Below are 23412 nucleotides of genomic sequence, written 5' to 3'. Positions count from 1 at the left end.
CTAGGATTACTATAACCAAGCATTTTTTCACAATGCCTTTTAACATCTGTCTGCTGTAATTAATCCATACAAGTAACTCACTGAAGCTTAAGAATTCTTCTAAAGCAACAGAAAAACAGGAAATCTGTCACATCATTTCACCTAGACACTGCACTAAACTGAAAAGATTCACAGTCTGAAATTTTGGCCCTACTTTTTTATTTATGTTTACGGAATCTCTTTCTTTTGATACAAAATTTGGTCAAACCGGAAGACAGGACAGTTCCAGAAAAGAAAACAGCAGAACAGAAATAACTGAAATTGTTAATACTTAAGAACTAGAGTTTACTTACTATTGACATCAGTGTTAATACGTAGTGCTGTAAATTCTGCCCATGGTGACGAACCATTTTGACATCAGCTGTAACCATCACTTCTACATATCTTGGATAGGAGAGAAAACGTTTTTTCCTGGAATGTGGATTGCCACCATCCTCTATAGAGAGGTTATTTAAAGCATACTTTAAACCGAGAGACTTCTGTAAAACACTGCTGTCTTCATTTAAACTGCTGAAGGTTGAACGCAATAAAGCGCTCTTCTTCAACTCTTTATCTGCAAAGTAAAAAAGATTTGCTGTTAAATGCACTTTCTAAACCTAAAGAGGCAAAGAGGTTCCCAAAATAGACAAAGCAAACTTATATTTATGATCTTATTTCCAAGAGAAACAGTGCAAGAACTAAAAAAAAAAAAAAAAAATATGAAACGCAGAAGATTGTAATAGGAACGTCAAATTAGATGTCTTGTACATTTTCATACAGCTCTATCATAAATGGATTCTTTGTTAAAAATTAGTTATAAGGCAGGACTATTCTGAAGTTCCTAGAATGCAGTATAATCCGAACAGGCAGGCTGGAAGGAGAAAAGCACTACAACTTAAGCAGTACAACAAAGGAAGCAAGTTAATTAAACAAGACTATTTTTACACACAAACTTTTGGCACCAATGGAACAAATCAAAACAAACTAGGCCCAACTCCTGAATTCAAGTCCCTACTGACTTTTAAATTTATGTAACATATTTAAATAAATATGGAGTTTACTTCATAAGCAAGTACCCATCAAAAACCTTCAGTGACTTCCTTGACAACTTCGTAAATATTCATCATGTAGGATCAGGTTCTAAAGGAAATATACAATTTCAGATATCTCCAAACTAAGTACTGTAATACTTCCAATAACACTGTATAGTCCAGCCACCAGAGGCTTCTGATGCCTGACACATAAAATCCATGCATTTTTCAGAATCACCTTAGCACCAACTCACATAAAAATACTTAACTGAGAAGCACACGTGAATTCTCACTACTCTTCAGAAACTACACAGCTAACTAGACACTTTAGCCCCCTCCAAACAAATCTCCACTGTCTTTCTGGAAGCTAGATTTCCTTCTTAAAAAGTAGCTGCCAAAGAACATGTCTCAGTGTCCTGAATAGGCCAAAGTCCTCCCTCTAGAAATCCAAGGTAGAAGTTTTGTTGACTCCATTCCTTACTTCACCAAGAATCAAAAACTCAATCTCATGGTCGCTATGCCCAAGACAGCCTCTGACCACCACATCTCTCACCAGCCCTTCTCTGTTCATAAATAACAGGTCTAGGAGGACATCACCCCTGGTGGGCTCACTTACCTGCTGTGTCAGGAATTTATCTTCCACACACTCCAGGAACACCCTAGACTGCCTCCTCTCCACTGTGTTGAGTTTCTGTTTCATGAAATGTCAGCCAGCAGCTTATAGAGCACTTTATCTGCCTCTTCATCCTGGCTGGGTGGTCTACAACAGACTTTCACCAGGATTTCTGCCTTGTTAGTCTTCCCCCGATTCTTACTCAGGCACTCAACCTTATCATTATTGTCCTTGAGCTCTATACAGTCAAAACACTCCCTAACGTACAGAGCCAGCCCACTGCTTCTCCTCCCTCACCTGTGCTTTCTGAAGAGCTTGTAGTCATCCATGGCAACACTCCAGTCATGTAAGTCATCCCACCATGTTTCTGTGATGGCGACTACATCATAGTTTTCCTGCTGCACAAAGGTCCTCCTATTGGTTTCCCATACTCTGTGCACTGGTGTAGATGCACTTCAGCTGGGCTATTGACTCCACCCCCAGCACTTGCAGGACATCCCCAGGCTCATCTCTAGTGAGCCTGGTCTTACTGCCTTCCCCCTTTAAACCTAGTTTAAATCCCTCTCAATCAGGCCTGCCAACTCACAGGCCAGAATCCTTCTCCCCTTTTAGACAGGTGAACCTCATCTGTCTCCAGCCTGGTGCCAGGCAAATCACCCCATGATTGAAAAAGCCAAAATTCCAAGGATGGCAGCAGTCTTTGAGCCACTTGTTCATCAGGTGGGTACTCCCGTTCCTTTCAAAGTTCTTCCCTGCCACCGAAGGGAGGGGGGAAAACACCACCTGGGATCCTGTCCCTTCAACTAGTTGTCCCAGTGCCCTGAAGTCCTTTTTGATTGCCCTAGGACTTCTCAACCTCATCACTACCAACCTGGAAACGAGAAGTGGGTAATAATCAGAGGGCCATGATTATGATTAACCTATATACTGTAAATCTGTGACAGTCACATATCCTAATAATGTGCTTGTAAATTACTCCACTCTATTTTAAATACAACTAAATATTATTAAAATGTAGCATGAATAAATTATTAAAATACTCATAAGGACAAAAATCTACATTAATGGGTAATATTAGATACTTCCATTATTAAGGAAGACAGATGTCCTGTACTATCTGTTAGACTTACAATAAGTTCATTATCTTTTGTGAATATAAGCAACAACTTCCATGGATCTACCCTTACACCTACATTGTCCCATATGTAAACACTGAAAAATCAAACCCACAGAGAAGTTCTTGCAATATCATGATTTCTTTTTTTATATGCACATTCTGTCCTACTTTTGAATTAGCCACTGACACAAAACAAAAGGGAGACCTGCCAAGCCCATGTGAAAGAAATATGCAGGTTCAAATGGAACAATCTGGAGAAATATTACTTACGACATCAAATCTTGCCACTTTTTTTAAAAAAAATCTGACATTTGAAAAAGTCACAACGAAATTTAAAGTATGACTATACCTGAAACTTCACAAGGTTTATGGGATTTCTGGTACTTTTTTTTAAGTTCTTCATGTCTGTATATTAGATGTGGTTTGTTATGTTCATCTTCATGTTCACCTCCATCTGCTTTCATCAGAGGTTCTAAAATGTATTCACCATCATGTGCCTTAAAGATGCCCATCTGAAAGTAAGAGAAGTAATTGATTTATTTTCCACTAAAAATACTGATATAAAAATAAATTTCATTGAAATAAAAATTATTTATTATAATATTTTGAAGTTAATGATAATACATTTACATGTGAGACAGAGGAAACCTCAGTGGGCACTGGAGATGGAAGCTGGAAGAGAATTTTGCTTTCAGAGACTTGTCCCACCAGGGTAACTCAGACTATCTTGCATATTAACAAAGGATCACAGGTAATCACTATACAGAGTTAATGAAACAAAGGGGATAACAAAAATAAAGCAAAACTAGGTATAACCAAGTAGGACCAGTTGGGAACGCTGCAAAAGAGAGCAGAGGCCATCAAGAACTTCAGAATTTGAATGCTTTCCAATTTCTGGACTGATTTGTTGCCTTCTGTCCTTAACATAATTTATATAATATTTTTCTTCTAAAATTGATTTTTCCTCATAAATTAGAAACAATGTTAACCTGATATTCTTTTTAAAGACTTTGAAACGAGTACCAGGAATTCAAAGATGACAGCGACATTAAAGGGTTTTTCTCCTTGATTCCCCCAACACACACACACACCACCCATCTCAGACACACGTTAACTAAGTAATGGGAACCAAAAGAACTTGATTACTAACAAAAACACATACACAAAGAAAAAGAACAAAAATTAAGCTCCTTTTCCCCAACCCCCTGCCTCACAATCCTTTTAATTATGAAATCCTAAATCACTTCTTTCTCACCGCACTTCTAACCACATTTATAGTTTCCTATGGTTTAAGAACTTCACTTCAGGAGACCATGAGGAGGAAAACACATGTAAGAATGTCATCAAATTATTTTCAGATGTTTTAGCAACTTTCTCACTTTAGTCAATTAAGCATCTCAAGTGAGTAGTTGTACTGCATCGTGGCAGATGTTTTGCCAGTTAGGTATGTTGACCAATAAGATAATAGCAATAATCTATGTAATGTGCTTTAAGAGATGAGGTGTTCATGTTAACCTTGAAACTCCAGGTTATAGAGAGAGTGGCAGAGCAGGATAAATGAGAAGGGTTTTTTTTAAAACAAGCTACTAAGTCTTTTAAAAACTGCTGCAGACTACCTTAGTGTCCAGGATACTGTACTGGAACTGTAATATCCCTTGAATTTGGGATCCTTCTAAGAAGTTATCAGTTTTCTTTGTTTAAGAGTCTATTAGGCTGCAGGTGTGTGTCAGAATATTTGTAATCTTGCCTGATACATAACATTATTAAAGATACTGTAAACGCAGCACAGATGGATCCTCTGCACTACACAACTAAATAGTATTTTCCTTTCAAGACTTTTTAAATCTAACTCATAGAGTTATAACTAACATCTAAATCTAACAGTCCTTCAAGACTGTTTAAATCTAACTCATAGAAGCACTTTTTCCATTCAGCTTCATTTAAATTCTTTGCAAGTAGTCTTCATGCCAGATCCTTTTTACATTCAGTTTAGCCTTCTCACATCCAGTGTTCCCAGGACATGCAATTTGTAGAGGACAGCAGACCGAGTGTACTGAGAACACCACGTGTCTCCTTGAAAAGGGCCTTGGGAAAACAGACATGACACAGCTTGTCAGTTAGTCCTAAGGTGCAACCTTTGGGGAAAAATGACAGGGACAGACAAGAGCATGCCACTCAGGGACAAAGCATCAATTCTTGCTGCTAAGATTCATGCATATACTATTAAAGTCCCATTAAACAAAACATCATAAATTTGACCCCATATTATTGGTCAACACTAACAAGCTAATTAATTCTATTCTTCTGACATACCATAAACCCTATTTCTAGACAACACACATTTAAAGCACGTTCTTTCAGATTTAAGTAAGAACTTTATTGCTACAGCTTTATTTCACGCATACATTTTACTTCCATCCTATTCTTTCAAACAGGTTAAGCAGATATTCTGAATTTGTTTCTTCAATGGCTTTTCCAATAAACAGACTTTTGGATTTTACAAAGAAAGGGTTTCAGCTACAACAAACAAAGATTATGAGAACAGTAGCCCAGAACTAAAAAGTAAAGAGTTTGTACTACATTTTAAACTAAACTCAACTTCCAGAATAAAATATCAGAGTTCCACTGGAAAAGATGAACTGCAAGAACACGGCTATATTATTTTTCTACACTTTCACTCTGGAAAAAAAAAAAAAAGGAAGTAAAAACCCAAACCCTAGGACATATGTTTTTGACTGAGTCTTCTCAGTTTGAAAATTCACAATAACACACCATAAATTTATAGATCAAAAAGTTAGGACAGATAGCTGGAAGGGAAGAATCCCTTATTATGCATCATGACCTCACAATTATTCTTAGTTTTTTGTTTTAAATCAAAAGATTAATACAAGATGGTAAAAGAACATCTTCAAGACTGGAGAGTCCACCCTCACAAATACTTGGCATAACTATTTTAGAAAAATGGAGTCAAGCTTCCTCTCACTTGCTCAGTCAGGCCCACTGATTCTCACACAGTATCCCAGGATCAACTGCCTGTTTAAGTATGGAAGAAATAGCTGAGCAAAAATCTATAAGGCAACAAGCTTTAATTCTTTCCTCAATCAATTCTCTCCTCTTCAAAAACATACAGGTAAAGAAGTAATTACTACTACTGAGCAGTTAGGAAGGCCTCCCACCAGTAGATCACAACAGATTTTTGCACATCCCCTATCCAAGTTGAGAAGAACTCATTACGTTGCATGTGAGAAAGAGCAAAGGTTAAACATAAGCAGTGCTCTATCTTAAGAAAGGTATTTGATATTTGTCATTCAAAATCCAAGAAGACATTGAACTTCAAGCCACCAATTCTAATCCTTTAATTTCTCTATGAAAACTAAAAGCAGATTTTGATTAGCTATACATGGTTAGCTCCTCATTTTCCTACAAAAATTCAGTCACCAGCTACACTGTCAGTTTATAATCTTCCATTCATGAAAGTGATACTTCACGTGGTGCTAATACAAATAGAGCTGTTACATCTTGGGGGCACAAGGAAAAGGGCTATGAGATCCAAATGAAAAATACTTCTAGCAAAACAAAATAAAGAAAAGTCACTTACATGTACTCAGCAACAGAGGCAGAGTGCTGAAACAGGAGCCCATTTTTAGGAAATTAAATCAGAAATTAACTGGATCTACTTATTGTCTACAGATGCCTCTGTACTGGGTTTGCATGGCCAGGTTTTGGTAGTGGGGGGGCTACAAGGGTGGCTTCTGTGAGAAGCTGCCAGAAGCTTCCCCCATGTCTGGTATATCCAGTGCCAGCCGGCTCCAGGACAGACCCACCGCCAGTCAAGGCCAAGCCAATCAGGAATGACAGTAATGCCTCTATGGAAACATATTTAAGAACGAGAAATAAAAGTTGTTGGGCAGATGCAAATAGCAGGCTGAGAAGAGCAGAGTGAGAGGACGTGAACAACAACGCAGACACCAAGGTCAGTGGAGAAGGAGGGGGAGGAGGTGCTCCAGCCACTAGAGCTGAGGTTCCCCTGCAGCCTGTGGTGCAGACCATGGTGAGGCAGCTGTGCCCCCGCAGTCCATGGAGGATAACCAGGGTACAGAGACTCATCTGCAGCCTGTGGAGGAGCCCATGCTGGAGCCGGTGGATGCCTGAAGGGCGCTGTGCCCCCACGGGAGACCCAGGATGGAGAAGGGTCCTGGTAGGGACCTGCGGACCTTGGGGGAAAGGAGTCCATGCGGGAGCAGGTTTTCCTGCTAGGATTTGTGGTCCTGTGGGGGAACCATGCTGGAGCAGCCTGTTTTTGAAGGACTGCATCCCACAGAAAAGTGACCCACAGTGCAGCAGTTTGTGAAGAACTGTTGCCCATGGGATGGACTCACGCTGAAGAAGTTCATGGAGGACTGCCTCCCGTGGGAGGGACCCCACAATGGAGCAGGGGAAGGACTCCTCTCCCTGAGCAGCAGCAGGAACAATCTGTAATGAACCGATTGTAACCCACATTCCCCATCTCCTTGAGCCACTGGGGGGAAGAGATAGAAGTTGGAAGGAGAGAGGGGTGGGAGGGAGGTGTTTTTAAGATTTATTTTACTTCTCATTCTCCTGCTCTCATACTGTTAGTAATAAATTTAATTAATAACCCCACTTCAAGTCTGTTTTGCCCGTGACAGTGATCAGCAAGTGATCTCTCCCAACCCTTATCTCAACTCATGAACCCTTCGTTATATTTTCTCTCTTCTGTCCAGTTGCAGAGGGGAGTGAGAGAGTGGCTTAAGTGGGTACCTAGTATCTAGCCACGGTCAACCCACTACAGCCTCTCAAATTATCTAACAAGAAATCTGTCTGTAACATTCTATTTCTGTTCTCAGCTAAAGAGATAAAAGTAAATTTAAAAGACCTCTTCAGCAGCAGTGGAGTACAAAACTGAAAACAGTCTCTTGCACATCATAAGTAAGTGGTCCAAAGAAGCAGTGCTACCCAGGACTATGAATATGCATATATTTGAGGAAATTTATGACAAAACCCACACGAGAATGATAATTTATTTTTTGGATTTAAAATACTATGGATGAGTTAAACACTTTATATTAAATCAAGGTTCAGTGGATCAACACAGCTACTCACTATATATGGTATGACTTAGTGGTTTAAAGTGGCTTCAAACTGTACAGTCTTAATCAATGGATTGCTCTATTCCAAGAGCAATAGAAATAAATATTGCAGAAGTTACAGTTAGAGAATACATAATGCCCATATAAAAATTACATCTTTGTGTATAATAGCAACTTCATAGAATGCATGGAAAACATAAGGGATATATAGCAGGTTTCAGAAACGAGGAATTAATATGTCCAACAGCACAATTGAAAAGTTTTCATAAAAACTCTAAAAGAACAACTGATGTTCTGGAAAACATGACTCTAAACCAGCACACTCCCCTCCAGGTAAGCTCTATTCCCATGCTCAAGTATTTTTCACATACTCAAGGTATGGCTTCTCAACTCAGCTTAAAAACCTGGAAGTAGTTTACAGCAAGAGCACTTTAATGGTCAAAGTAAATTACAAAATCCCTTCTTTTTACATTATTCTCTTCCTCTCTTCCATCCCTCCCCCCTGTGTTTATTCAAAACTCTTGAAGGATGTGAGAAGCCCTTCACCTTTTTCTTCCTGTTTCACTGTTATGTTTTCTAATTAAAGACTTAAGCAGCATAGCTTAATTAGTTCACTAAAGAAAGAAGTATTAGAGGCTATCTGATCATGGTACACTGCCATCCGGAAGCACTATTTCTACTAGAAGATAATTCAGCTAGAAACACAACAAGAGCTAGTGGCTGCAAGCTAATTTCTTAAGACCAGAGCTAACATAAGAGAAATAAGAAAACAGCAATACAATCATAAATAATACACCAGCTAAGTAGCAGGAAGAAATATCTAACACCTTTTCAGAAGAAATTGAAAGCAACATTATGTTTGAAGTTCTTAGAAAGAGAATAAAATGCTAAAAGTTTGTTATAGGCAAAAACACCTTTCCTCATAAGTTTAACTATGATCTAACTACATCTCTTTTATCTAGGTAGCCTCATCTCCTTGGATATTAAGACTGACAGAGACAGACAACAGGTTAGCAAAGGCATATAGTACCTTCAGAAAGCTTCATAAAAGAGTTTGGCGAAATAAACACCTGAAGAAAAGTACCAAGATCAGTGTTTACAGAGCCATAGTGCTGTCTACTCTCTTATACGGATCTGAATCATGGGTCATCTACCGCCACCACCTGCGTCTCCTAGAACGCTTCCATCAACGCTGCCTCCGTACAATCCTAAACATCCACTGGTCAGATTAGGTGACAAATACATCTGTTCTAGAGCAAGCAGCAATCACAAATATTGAGGCCATGTTGCTGAGAACACAGCTGCGCTGGGCAGGGCACATCTCCAGGATGAAAGACGACCGCCTCCCTAAGATCCTGCTTTATGGTGAACTTGCCACCGGCTGCCGCAAGAGAGGAGCCCCAAAGAGGAGATACAAGGACTCCCTGAAACAACATCTCAGCCTTGGCCATATTGATCACCATAACTGGTCTACTCTGGCCTCCAGTCAGGAAGTCTGGAGACACACCATCTATAATGCTGCGGATGCTTTTGAGAAAGCACGCAGGATCACTCTTGAGGAGAAAAGACAATGCAGAAAGAATTGTGTCTTGCAGAATATACCACCTAAGGAGTCTTTCTGCTGTGCCTTTTGCAACTGGACATGCCTGTCTCCTATTGGCCTTTTTAGCCACCAAAGCGCTTGCAACAAACGTGGGTGGAGCCCTTCCCAAATCTTTGTTCGCGAAGCCCAGCCATGATGATGATGGTGATGAACTATATCTCTTTACAAATTCTGTGATGTTAAGATTTCATAAGCTGACAGTAATCACACCTTTAGCATGCTTAATCACACCTCGAAAAGAATTAATGGGGTATTCACCTAAGCTTGGAAGCATTCAGGTCTGCAAAGGCATCTAATCACTGGTTAAATAAAATTATCTATTTATAGACTGAAATTTAAGTTCCATGTAAATGCCTAAAGAGATCTTACCTATTTTTATGTTTACATCACACGTTATATAACCATAGCACTGGATCCAGTGTCCTTACTGCTGAGTTACTTTCACTCAGGAACAAATAACACATAGGAGAAAAGATTATTCTTGCAGGAAGTATAAAACCTGGCAACAGGTACCCTGAATATCACTTTGTAAAGCTACTCTAGGCAAGAAAGTCTCGCTGAAACCTAATGAAAATGGTATTTCAGGAGTTTCTAAATACAATTTGTAACAAAAAGAGGCTGGCTAAATAGCAGAGAACTTGAGAGAATGTTACAATAACATTACAAAGCCAGCTGGAAAGATCAGAGGTTCATGGCAATTAACAAGATTCATTGGAGTGGAAGGAAGAGAAAGAGGCCACTTATTTATTTTTACCTTTATATACGATTCACAGTGGACAAGCTAGACAAGTCAACTAAAAATATGCATAACAGTTTTTTTCATAGTTATATGCATGGAGATTCCATTACGGAAAGGCAGCTATTCTGCAATACATATTGAAACTGGCAAAACAAAACGTACATATACATAAAAGGATATTTTTGTTTGTTTGAGGTTTTCTGGGGGAGGGTTGCTGATTTTCAGTTTTTAGAGGGGTTGGTTTTAACACAAACTATCATGAAGCTAAGTATTCCAACAGACCACAGATCTAGGAAATCCATACTCTTAATCCTGGAGGAAACTCCATCATATGATCTTGCCTTGACCATCTCAGATAACGTCAAGCAAATTTACAATTGCAACTTATCTCCATTTAAAGAGTACTTCCTAGTTTTGATGTTTTCAAGTACATGCAGAACCACCTTTTCCTCTCACTGGGAGATGAATAGTTCTATATAGTCCTTTCAACCTCACAAGCACCATCAGGCAGTTCTTGCTCAAGTACACAGTCTGGTTAGATTTTCACCTTAGTCAGCCACACAAGCTCAAGCTACCTTGAGTACTTCTGTCAATATGTACATTCCCAGAAGGTATAACCTGTTCTCACAGGGTCTGGTTTTGCTACCATAACCTTGTCATTTTCTACATGAGGCTACGTCTGAAACAGAATGAGAACTGAGACTACCACAGATACATTATCTCATGTGGCAAGCCTATCTATTCCAAGAGTACAAAGTTTCCCAAGATACACAATGGCTAACTATTGACTTGTTGACTGCCACTTGGGGATGGAAGCATTAACTTCAGACAAACAAACAAAAAAACCCAAAGAAACCCCAACCAACCAAAAAGTGTTTGCACACCATTTCAGTAATTTAGCTCACCTAGTGACAGCAAAGGGCCTTGTGTGTTGTCCCTCTGCCCTCCCCTGACACTCCTATGACTCTCACTCATGCACAGAACCTTCTGTGTACTTCCTGGAAGTTTAATGAACATGTGTAATGTAACTATATATATAAAAGTAAATCAAACTTCCTGTGGCTGTCCACAGCTTTCCAGCAAACTCACCTGTGTCACATACATCCGAACTATAAAGGCAGTAGTTAAGAACAGGTTGCAGCCATCAGAACCATTTATTTGGCAAACAGAATGTGCCCAAGTAGCCATAGGGAAGGAAGGCCACCAGACACAGGATGTGGGTAAAAGGCAGGCCAGTGATGGCTGAGCACCCTTGACATAAAACATTACATAAGCAGGTCCCAGTCTGTTTAAAGGACAATTCATGCAGAACCGCTGGTGAACAGCAAGACACATACTCAGGTCCTACTGCTTTCAATAATGACGTTTTCTGTGACAGATCTTCAGCTGCACAATCAGCAACTCCATATATTTCCTCCATTTACAATTGCAATTACCAGCTGTATTTGCTGATCTGTGCTGGTCCATGTGAGAAGGTATAGCATCTGTGGAAATACTTTCTGGAAAAGTAGAGCCTGGGGAAAACATACTGGAGAGGTTTCAGGTTTTTTATAACAGCTGAAGGGGGGGATCTAAGCTGTCTCACTATTTTATAACAAGTTGTGTGATTAATAGTGATTTTGCCAAGGCAAGCAGGCAGAAATTGACTCTGGGATACAGGATCACATTCAAGTAAATTCAAGTGTTATGGTCCATTCTCAGATGTATGCGAAATATGTATAGTGACTATATGTGGGAAAACAAAGCTAAAAAAAGATGAGATAATAGTATAAGATGTATTTCACTCATTCTGTGACCATCAGGGCAACACTGGGAAGACTTGAGACAACTGCAGTCATTAAAATGGACTTTTGTCGAAAAATGCTAGATCAAGTGTCACAGAAGTGGAAATGTTTAAAAACTGGTCCTAATTGTGAGAATACATACTAGGGAAAAAATAATAGGAACATAAACCAAAGTAAATGAGATGAAATTGCCAAAGAAATTAAGTCAAGAGCAAAAGAATAAAGAAACAGAAGAAAGCAGGAAAAAGGAAAATCAAATGAAACAATCAAGGACAAAATTCTTAATCTAGACCTTTTCCAAGTAGTAAAGACAGAGTTTAATCTACTTCCTGGTCACTTTTTGTTCTGTTTATATACAAAAACAACAGCCAAAAAGAAAGAACGTTGTATTTTCAACCTGCAAAGTAAAGCCTTTTACTTGAAACCACTCCATGCTGATCAGAGACAATGCACAGGATTATAATGCAAGCATGGAAATTTTTCCTGGTTTGCAGAGATTCAGGGCTGGAGTCTCATCTTGTATACCTATATGACAGGAGAAACTAGAACTACTAAATGGAAGTCCTCACATCAGCCAGTCATTAGCATTAAGACTTGGTTTGTTAAAACAAGAATTGATTGTCTTGAGTTGACATTTTCATAGGATTTTTTTCCTAGCTTATGATGGAATCAGTACTTTAGGACAAAAACCTAAAAACCTAGCATGCGCTTTATGGATGCTCATAGGTTTATAAACGTGACCTGAATGATAAAATCCCTTTCAGATTTAGAAGGTAACTTTCTTGAACTGACAGCTTTTAAGTTAAAGCATTAAGTTACATCAAGGTAATAATATCTTTCAGTTACAAATGTTAAAGCTGTCTTGGAAAAAACAATGTAGTTTGTTCCACTCATTGAAGTTATCAGTACTAAGAAGCACAAAACCGGGGAGCAAGTATCTGGAGTCTGTGACCCCTACTAGGTCTTCACAAGAAAATAGATGCTGGCTATGCTAACACTAGCTTCTTGGGCTCTGTTTTTTGGGGTTTTATTTACCAAACACTTTAAAAAAAAATCACATTTCATTAAAAGAAATTCCAGGACTGCCTACTTTTCCTTAAAAGGAACCACTGTATCCATCCATAGTACCAGGCAGAATTGTTTTCAAAACCTCTCAGAAAGGTGATTCACTGACCCGTATTAACAAAAAAATAAACACAACCTCTTTTACTGAGGATTCTGAAGATCTTCACGTAGGTTCATACTCCTGCCATTCTCCAGACAAAAGTAAGTCTGATGTGCAGTAAAGGAGTGTTACTGAGGGGCTTCCTTGAGCTGCTAAGGAACTTGTCACACAGAGCTTGTTACACTTCAAAGATACATTAGAACAAACCAGTCCTGCCCTCCCTGACTGCAGAAAGCTGACAGCTAGCAATCCATGCAAGAAGAGATTCATGTGTACTTTTCTACTCTTAACTTCCACCAGTCAGTGCACATGTGAAGTTGCTCTACATACCACAGATGAGACACCCAAAACAACACATTTTTCCTTCTTTCTTACCTTTCCCTCTCTCACAGTAGTCACCTTTGGCACATCCTCCCAGCTCACAATAACTGATTTTAACTATCCTCAGCATCAGTCAACATATTCCTAATCCCCAAGAAAGAATACCAAGTTTCTCAAAGGACTAAACAAACTGTTTTTGTAGCATTCATTCAGGATTTAAAAAAAAAAAAAAAGCTCCTTTCTGTAGATGGGGTCCTGCTAGGAATTGAAGGTGCATTCTAGTAATAAATGGTGACAGTTCCTTTATTTTAAGACATTTTATTCACTGGTATTTGCTTGTATCTGTCAACAAACTTGCAAGTCAGAATGTTCTCAAAAGTTAAATGATTTTTAAGCTTTTGGGTTTTTTTCTCTTTGATTTTGCTGTCTGGCTAACATTTGAGAGCTCTCTTTAGCTCTCTACATGCATCCAGGGACATCCTCAGTAGATCTTGTTTCCTGTGTTTGTACAAAGCTATAACTGACTAATACAGTAAAAATAAAAAATATACAGAACTTAAGAAAATAAAGTGAAATAAAGCATGAAATCTCAAAAATTACTCTACAGATGTAAGAAATATGCCCGTATATGATCAGATGTTCAACTAGGCACCCAGGCCATCACTCCAAATGACCTTCTGCCTTTGATGGATCCCAAAGTTCCTTAATTACACACTCCCTCCTTGCAATTACTATAGACTCCCTGCTGACTTTCTAACGTCCCTGTGCCATTTGCACCCCTGAACCCAGGGCATGCTCTGAAATGTAACACAACAAAACTGCACACAGGGTGTCAAGAGCCATTAAGCAATGCTCCATGGGTACTCTGGTTCATCCATGCTTGTAGCACACCAGAAAAAGGTTTAACTGAGGGTGAAAAGGCAAAGCAGAGTGGAGGGGGAGAATACACTCAACATAAGAATGCAAAAACAGAAAAGATGGAACTTGAGAAGCAGGAGTGAAGCTGTGAATGAAGTAGTGCAGAACTTCAGGATAGATGCCTACAGGATAAAATGAACACAAGTACCTGGTTTCACTTCAGATGATTAAGGTGCATCTCCAGAGCAATTTTTAAAATTCCATTGTTACATTTCTTGTATATCTTTATATTTATGTTCAGGTCATTTTTTCCTCCCTAGCTTTTACAGCATTGGTCAAATATAAGCAATTGCCTCTTATATGCAAAGCTGAAAGACAAAATTATACCTAATAGTTCAAAGCAATATTTTTTTAACTTCCATTACACTAAGCTCAAGTTCAGCATCAAGGAAAACAGATCTACAAAAAGAAGGGATTTACTTAAAATAAATATAATGCTAGACTATCAAGTCACTGGTTTTCTACTGTCTCGCTCACAATAAATAGTATCTTACCTCAGCAGCAATCCGACTTTAATGTCTGGATATAATCATGAAGCATGGCACTGTTCAGTAAAAGAGCAGTAACTGACTGGTGTATTTTTGCAGGTACATTTGTTGAATGCACCTATGAAATTTTAAAAACCTTGAGAATAAAAACACCTTTTTGCTAATTTTTGAGGGTAGCCCCATCTGGGAGTGGGGAATGCATTCAGGGACAATGCATTCACAGGACAATTCCACTTGGCCTCTATTTCCCTCTTTTCACATCCATTTTTCTCTGAACTCCAAAAAAGTTTTCTCCCTTGGCAATCACACAATGAGTGTCACATTTGCTTTGAATCCATGAGGATGAGGAAGAACATAAGCTTGAAGGTTCTGAGTCAGGTTGGAGGACACTCTGTGTAGTTATAGGCAACCAGCTGGCTATGACCACCTCTTTGTCCCCACACAACCCCTCCCTGGGAAACTATAGGCATGTCCCACAGAAGTGCACCAGCACCCATGCAAGGTTCGGCTTCTTCTTCTGAACATCTCGCCAGCTTCATTAGTGAGGAGAAAGCAGCCATAATGCTGGGTATGCTGCATGCCCTCAAAAGCTGTGCTTGCCCGGGCAAAAGGTGAAACAAGAGGTAAGAGAAGGTCCTGGGAGCATCAGAACAGAAAGGTCTTTGCTGGTGGCTCAGGTTGGGCACTTTGTCAGTCAGGCAATGACTGAGGACACAAAGTCCAACTGGAAGCTGCAGTGAAAGTTCACAAGGCTCATCTAGAAGAGGTAAAGGCTCAGTTTAAAAGCATTCAGGGACTTCTGAGTGGTCACATACATGATGCAGGCTGTAATGTACCAGTGAGGGACCACGGAGGGAAGAGAGAGAAAAACGAGAAGTGGAACATTCAAATTGGTACAGAGAAGAAGAGGGTCTTGTGTTGAAGAGTTTGAGAATTGCTAAATAATAGGCAGTTGAGACAACTTTTAGGTGCAATAGGTACATGTTTTTCAGAAAAATTGTTTTCAGTGCACATGGTCCCTTCAAGTAATGAAGAGCAATGGTTTACAGGAATAGAATTCAAACAGGTAAAAAAGGTTAAGAAAAAAGAAAGGTTTGAAACTTCTCATATTTATTCCATATAAAGTATGATACTATTCTCAATCCAATGGTATTTGAGCAACTATTAAAACATGAAACATGGAAAAAATAAAACAAAACCAACCATAGTTGTGTTCCCTCATCTTTCCCACTCTCTCTGTTAGTTAGTACAACAGTGTGTGTTCAGCATAGGTTTGAACCGGGGTTTGGATAACGCAGTCAATAACTAATGACAGTTGTTTGTAAAGCACGATATATAGCAAAACTCAGACGAATACAGAATTACTGTTCTCAAATGCTCACTTCTCCCGTAATTTCCAAGGACTAGACAAAGTCTACACACCTCAACCCAAAGACAAGGTTGTATACACCCAAATATTCAAGAATAAGCACAAGATAGAGGTGTCTCTCAAGTACAAGTTATGTCTGATTCTGTCTTTCATCATGTGTATCACCTTCTTTTAATACACATTAAATGCTCCTGCACACATCCAACGAACTCCATTCTGTTTTCTGTAGGCTAGTAGAAAGTGACTAGAATAGAAAGTTGGATGTTTTCAGGTTCAAAAATACACCTTTACTTTCCTGAGTGACTGTAAAAAAATGGAACAACCTCAACTTAAATTCTCAGTAATATTTACAACATCCTATTTTTACAGTGTGTGCATCACACAGACTTGCCCTCAGCATTTCAATAAATAGTGATATGGTAAAGTACTAGATGTGAGTCTTCATGACTTCCAGGCAAAAAATTATAAAATTCAGCAACACAATACAACTGTTTTGATAGACAGTTATGTGATACTATCTCTCCATTATCAGTTTAGAAGACATAATAAATTTTATGAAGGGATAAATAAAGAATGTATATCATTGCAGTTTTGATTTGTTTACTCAGTTCAGTTCTTAAGAAGCATTTAATAGACATACTCCCACTGAAGTTAGCAGGAAGCTTCTCACTCCCTTTTATCAGAAACATACTTAGAAAGCACTGCTCCCACTTTCTAGAATATCACATACCTCTACAGTGTTGCTGAAAGCAGAAGAAGAAAAAAGATCAACACTAGCTCCCCTCCCATCATCTCAAGCACCATCATTCCTCACTCACAATCGCAGTATCTGTTAAGCTACGAACACATAACTGATGCCAACTGACAGCATCATTTTATCAAATCAATAGCTTACTGTGTTACTAAGTTATGCTTTTTCCTCTGTTATAATGCTCTTGGTGTTAGGAGTTACATCAACCAACTATATTACTGGCCAGCAACAGATCCTTTGAAAGTAGCATTTGTATATCCCACCAAAAAAGTATCATCATGACTGCACACTGCTGATGCCAAGACATTTCATGACCAACTATTTGGACCGATGCCCAAGAATTTCCAGCTTAGCTCTCCGGCAAAGGCATCCCACTACATTTCTTTCAGGGAGAAGAATATGAATGGAGACAGGAAGCAGTGACCAACATGCTTACCAAGCCACCGCAGATGCTGAAGACAGCCATGTGCGTCTCCTGGGCATTGACATGACCGCGGTAGAAACAGTGGCGCAAATCAGAGGAGGACTGCTTCTGCGGGGCGCCGACGTGCACCACCGTGTACTCAGCAGAAACGAAGCCCGCATCAGCACTCAGGTTGAGCTGGAAGACCTGCCCGTATGCATTGAGCTGGTAATGGGTTCGGAAAGCAGCAGGCTCCAGCGGTGCCTCCAAGCTCCTTTTCCTCCTTCTGAAGTGATGCGTCTGCGGGAAAACCTCTCCAAACTCATTCACTCGGACAGGTGTGATGATCTCATAGGAGGAGAGCTGCTTCACTAAGGTCTCTGCAAAAGAGTGCAGGAGGCTCAGCCTGCCTCCGCAGCACAGCAACCCCTCGCTGGCATCCGCACGGCTCCTGGCAGGGCACTCGTGGCGCCAGCCCGGGCTCCGGTGACAGGCGGGGGGCGGGGGGCTGCCGCCAGCACGCCCGGCGAGACCCCGCGGCGGCCGCCCGGCCCCACCGCCCCAGGGCCGCCCTGCTGCCACCGGGAGGCAGCTCTGCCTCCTCCCGCCCGCCGAGGACCGGGGAACGACGGCTGCCCCGCGGGGCACGGCGCACGCCGCAAGGCCAGGACCCCCGGGGCGGTCGCCGCCTTTGTTGCCGCTCGCTTACCTTGTCCCGGGTGGAAGCGGACTCCCCATGACGCGGTGAGGAGTAGGGAGAGTGGGCACAGCAGACCCGCCAGCCGCCTCGCACCCCGCATGGCTCGCTCCGCGGCTGCCGTGCCCGCAGAGCCCCCGGGCCGCCGCTGCCTCAGTGCCTGCCGCCCGCCCGGGCCGGCCCCGCACCGCGCCGCTCCTCCATGCGCCCGCGCCCCGCCTCGTGTCCCGCGGTCCCCGCACACGCCCGCGGAAAGCCGCACCGCGCCCGCACTCCCGCTCTCTCTCCTGCCGCCCCTCGCCTCCGCTCCCCCAACTCCCTCTCCGCCGCCGCGGTGGGCGAGGGCGGCCCTTCTCTTCCCGTCCCTGCCTCCGCCTCCCGTGCCGCTGCCCCCGCGGCCGGCGGGGCGGCGCGGAGGTGCCCGCTACCCTCAGGCGGGGCCATCCCCGCACTCCACCGCGGGCCGGGCCCAGCCCGCCCCCGGGGCACGAGCCGCCCAATGGCGGGGTAGCGCCCCCTCCCCGCCCGCCCCGGGGTGGGCAGGGCGGCCCGGGGGGCTCGGCCCAATCCAGCCGGCGCTGCCACCTCGGAGAGCTGTCGCTTCAGCAAAAGTGTGGTCTTTTGAGAAGTCTGGCAACGCCGAACTCGCTCCAGGAGCGGCAGAGGCCGCGTGGTGAAATCCAGGGGTGTCAGTGTCCCACAGGATCAGTGTCACCCATGCGCACCCACCGCCCATCACCGTCCCTTGCCCCTCAGCTCTGGGGTGAAGATGTTTCCCCACGCAGCTACGAAGGAAGGGCATCTCAAGGCAGAGCCTGACACCATGGTGTCGACAGATGGGACTTGTTTTAACTCCGGGTCCCCCATTTCAGTTGTTCTCTCTGGACAAAGTCTTCATAAAGCTGCTTGTTCCAGCATTCAGGTAGCCTGGCATCCTTTGCATGGAGCTTGTGGATTATCTGCCTTACTGAAAGCAGGTTGTTAGGTGGCCATACTTTTCTCCTGAAGTGAGGAAATGGGCTGATCTGTACTCGAAGAGCCTCCACTACTAAAGTCATACATCCCCTGTCAGAGTCCAGGACTGTAGAAGGGATATCTGAATTGTTCCAATGTATATTGGTATCCAGCATAATCTTGAGAATATTGAGTCTTGTTGGGAATACCAAATTGTCTTCTTGACTACACAGAAAATGGAAGCTCTCAGATGCATATTAAACTGTCTTCTCTGTGCGGGGTCACTGATAAGCACTGTCATATGAAAAGAAATAAATATTTGAAATCTGAAGACTTCTGCAAAGTGAGAGCAAACAGAAAGCCTATGTCTCCAAATACCATGAATATCAAAGTAATCCAACAGGAAGCTAGCATTCCAAACTATTTATTTTAAACTGTACACACTGGAGAAGACTGATCATGATATGTAAACAAAACTCCAGTTCTGAGAATTGAGTGTGAAAAAGAATAGGAGGTAGGAGGAAAGAGCTCCATCCTTCCCACCACAGAAGCACAAAGATATAAGCTGCATTTTAGTACCTGGAGATGTTGCAGAAAACTAATATATGCACAGAGTAGAGCAAAAGTAGAGCAAAGTTTAAGGATGAATGCTTTGATTTTACTGACATAAAATATATGAACAATAGGAAGGCATTAAATTGAGAGAAGCAATTGTTGCACATGTCTCATTTCTCCAGCAAATGAGAATTTTCCCCTTACTTGAATTTTACTTATTGAAGCAGTAATCAGAGTGCAGCAAGTTATCTCCTTCCTAGTCAACTTGAACGGTTGTCAGTGATGAAGTAAATGAGTACAACTTCATTAAACGTAAGCAAATACCCACTCACTGAGATGCGATGTTTCACTTGTTTGTGATTTGCAAAATTACTTGTTCTAAAAATAAACAGAAGCGCTAAGCATCAGGAAAGTCAAAAGTTCAATGTTCTCACTTCAAGAACAAAGCTTTGTTGTAGATCACTTCAAAGCAAGTATAAGAACATGACTCAATTTTTTAACAATGTATTTTTAACAATATATTTTCATTATTTTAGAAAAGGCAACGCTTATTTCAAATGAGACCATTTAAAAAACAATAAAATTACTTTTCTTAAATCTCATTTTAATGTGCTTAACTTTCCCTGTATTTTTCATGAGAATGGAACACTAACTCTTCTATAGTAAACACTGAAGGTCTATTTCTGCCTAAAGATTGACTGTTTAGAGCAAATTAAAACTGACAAAATTTATTTAGATTACTAGTTGTTCCAGTAGCTCCTGTCAGCGCCATGGACAAAATCCAGTGCCAGCTAAGCCACTTTTTTCCCTAACTTTCAACCAAAACAAAAAGTAAACTTCCAAATATGAATCTCATGATTCAGGTAACATCAGGCCAGACAACTGAACACCTTTTTATACTTAGCACCTTTTTATACTTATGTTTTCAGAAACCACTGAAATTCTACAAGTATTAGGCACACATCTGATTTTCAAATACTAGATGGGTTAGCTGTGTAGGAGTAAAGGACAATAAATGGGTTTTTTAAGGCAGTAAGTTCTAGTATTTATGTTACCTGAATGGCTTTGGGCAATAGGCTATAGTCATTCAACGTGACCTCTACCCATATGGCATCAGTTTGAATCTTCTGAGGAGCAAATAAAATGCTGCATATCAAAACAAGGGGTATATTTCTAATACAAAGAAGTATAAGTATATCAGAAAATTCAGAAACCATGAAAATAATATGTTTGCTACAACTTTAAGAGGTAGAAAGGTGGAGACAGGCACAAGGATGAAACAAAGATGAAGAATAATGGAAGCTGTTTAAAGGAGTAGAACTGCAAAAAACCCATAATGTAATATTAAAAATAAAAATTTTAAAAAAAAGGGGCTGAGGACTGGAACAAGGGCACAGAGAGGTTATGCAGCCTCCATCCTTGTAGATACTCAAAACTCAATTGGTCAGGAAGCCCTGAGCAATCTGAACTAACTTTGAAATTAGTCCTGCTTTGAGCAGGAGGTTGACATAGGTGACCTCCAGAGATTCCTTCCAGTCCAGATTATTATATGTTTCTATGAAATAAAGAAAAAAGGGTTCCTGGAGAAAGCTGAGAAGACTGAAGTGGAGATGAAGAAGAGAACCATTAGACCTATTAAAAGAACAGAGATGTAGGGGAAAAAAATCAGAAGAAAATAGTTTACAAAGAAAGAGAAGAAGAAGAAAGGAGATGAAACTGAAAATGTTTGAAAAGATTTTTCAGGGCTAGAAGTTATAGACTGTTAAAACTCCAGCTAAGGCAGTGGAACTATACTGGTTTGCATCTAGAAATGCTGTCCTCAGCAATGTAATGTATTCTGACTTCATTAAATCTGCATTGACATTAATGCTTGCTACTGAATAGTTGCTTTTAAAATGCCTCCTACATTAGTGAAATACATCCATCTATTTACAGTATTTATTCTTCTCACTTATTTCTCTCAGTGGATATGTTTGGAATGAAGTACGTTGCACCAGTTACTTTGCAAGTGAATAAAATAGAAGGATATTCTGTGCTCACAGAACCCACTTGCCCTCCTTGGGGTTTTGGTAGGATTACAATTATGCCATGATTATTCAAATATTTGTATTGTGCACTTAACATGCTGCAGTAGATAAGACAGTATGATTTTTAAAATGCATACTGAATAGCTAATGAATTTCTTCCTTAGGTCCAGTACAGCCTACCACAGATTAGCTATTAAATCTTTTCACTTGTGTTTGCTTCAATTTTTTTAAGTGGTCTTTTCTAAGTGATTTTGACTGAAAATCACAAAGTGCAAAGTAGTAGAGGCATAAAGGTCAATTGTTCAAAAGGCAAAGGCAGCATTTAAATAAGTGAATTTGTTATAAAAAGTAAGACTTATTACAATTTTTTTTTCAAAAAGGAGACTATATGAAGTATATCTTTTACTTCCTAATTGTTATATCTTGGCATTTTTCTACCTCTAGGAATACAATTTAAATCAGACCTTCAGGCTCTTATTTAATGTTCTTGTCAAGACACTAAACACATTGCACTAATCTGCCCAGTTTGCAGTCAGTTCTCTTATTCATCAATTTGTCCGATGCTTATCCTGAGATATTTATACCATATGTATACACACCATAAGTTCTCTATCAACCTGCACCTCAGGAAGTCCCCCATCATCCCCATATCACCATTGGCCAATCAGAGCTTAAATCAGTCCAGCAGTTTAATTACTTAGGTAGCCCCATCTCCTCGGATGGTAAGATTGACGGAGAGACAGGCTACAGGTTAGCAAAGGCATACAGTGTTTTTGGAAAACTCCATAAAAGAGTTTGGCGAAATAAACACCTGAAGAAAAGTACCAAGATCAGTGTTTACAGAGCCATTGTGCTGTCTACTCTCTTATACGGATCTGAATCATGGGTCATCTACCGCCACCACCTGCATCTCTTAGAACGCTTCCATCAACACTGCCTCCGTACAATCCTAAACATCCACTGGTCAGATTATGTGACCAATACATCTGTTCTAGAACAAGCAGCAGTCACAAGTATTGAGGCCATGTTACTGAGAACACAGCTGCGATGGGCAGGACACGTCTGAAGGATGAAGGACCACCGCCTCCCTAAGATCCTACTTTATGGTGAACTTGCCACTGGCTGCTGCAGGAGAGGAGCCTCCAAGAAAAGATACAAGGACTCCCTGAAGCAACATCTCAGCCTTGGCCATATTGACCAACATAACTGGTCTACTCTGGCCTTCAATTGGTAGGCCTGGAGACACACCATCTATAATGCTGATGCTTCCTTTGAGAACACACGCAGGATCACTCTTGAGGAGAAAAGACAACGCAGAAAGAACCATGCCTTGCAGAATATACCACCTAAGGAGTCTTTCTGCTGTGCCTTTTGCAATCGGACATGTCTATCTCTTATTGGCCTCATTAGCCACCAGCGTGCTTGTAACAAATGGGGATAGAGCCTTTCCCAAATCTTCGTTTGTGAAGCCTAGCCATGATGACACACCATGAAGCCACCTGACCTCCGGCACTGGGTCAAGAGTGGCCTGAGCTCCCATTGCTCAAAGCTACTGTTGTCTGGAGTAGGCTGGCCTTGTCCAGATGCCGAGCCTTGCAGTGAGCCTGATGCCTATCACATGACCCTTCCCATCTGTGCTCCACCATGCCTCCTGCACAACTCCATCTGCCGTCAGCCATGGGATCTGGGGCTGTTGGAGGGAGATGTCTGGCTGGGTCAGTTGGTAGTCTGTATATGTTGGCAGCTGGGCT

General features: G+C 41.0%; 1 protein-coding gene across 4 annotated transcripts in view; it reads right to left on the bottom strand.

The window, feature by feature from the left end:
• The window catches only part of ADAMTS20 (ADAM metallopeptidase with thrombospondin type 1 motif 20), a 92506-nt gene extending 74240 nt beyond the window's left edge, over positions 1-18266 (bottom strand). For all 4 annotated transcript variants that reach the window (XM_027663670.1, XM_027663688.1, XM_027663678.1 and 1 more), the window contains exons 1-4: positions 18138-18266; positions 17462-17808; positions 3129-3291; positions 333-592 (exon numbers count right to left, since the gene is read on the bottom strand). In XM_027663670.1, coding sequence (XP_027519471.1) covers positions 333-592; positions 3129-3291; positions 17462-17808; positions 18138-18228 — 861 coding nt within the window. In that variant the 5' untranslated portion in view covers positions 18229-18266. The remainder of the gene's footprint in view (positions 1-332; positions 593-3128; positions 3292-17461; positions 17809-18137) is intronic.
• Between the last annotated feature and the right edge of the window lie 5146 nt (positions 18267-23412).

Source organism: Corapipo altera, unplaced genomic scaffold (genome assembly GCF_003945725.1).
Source record: "Corapipo altera isolate COAL_440 unplaced genomic scaffold, ASM394572v1 1, whole genome shotgun sequence".
NCBI classification, from domain to species: Eukaryota; Metazoa; Chordata; class Aves; order Passeriformes; family Pipridae; genus Corapipo; species Corapipo altera.
This window is presented reverse-complemented; position numbering and strand designations above follow the sequence as displayed.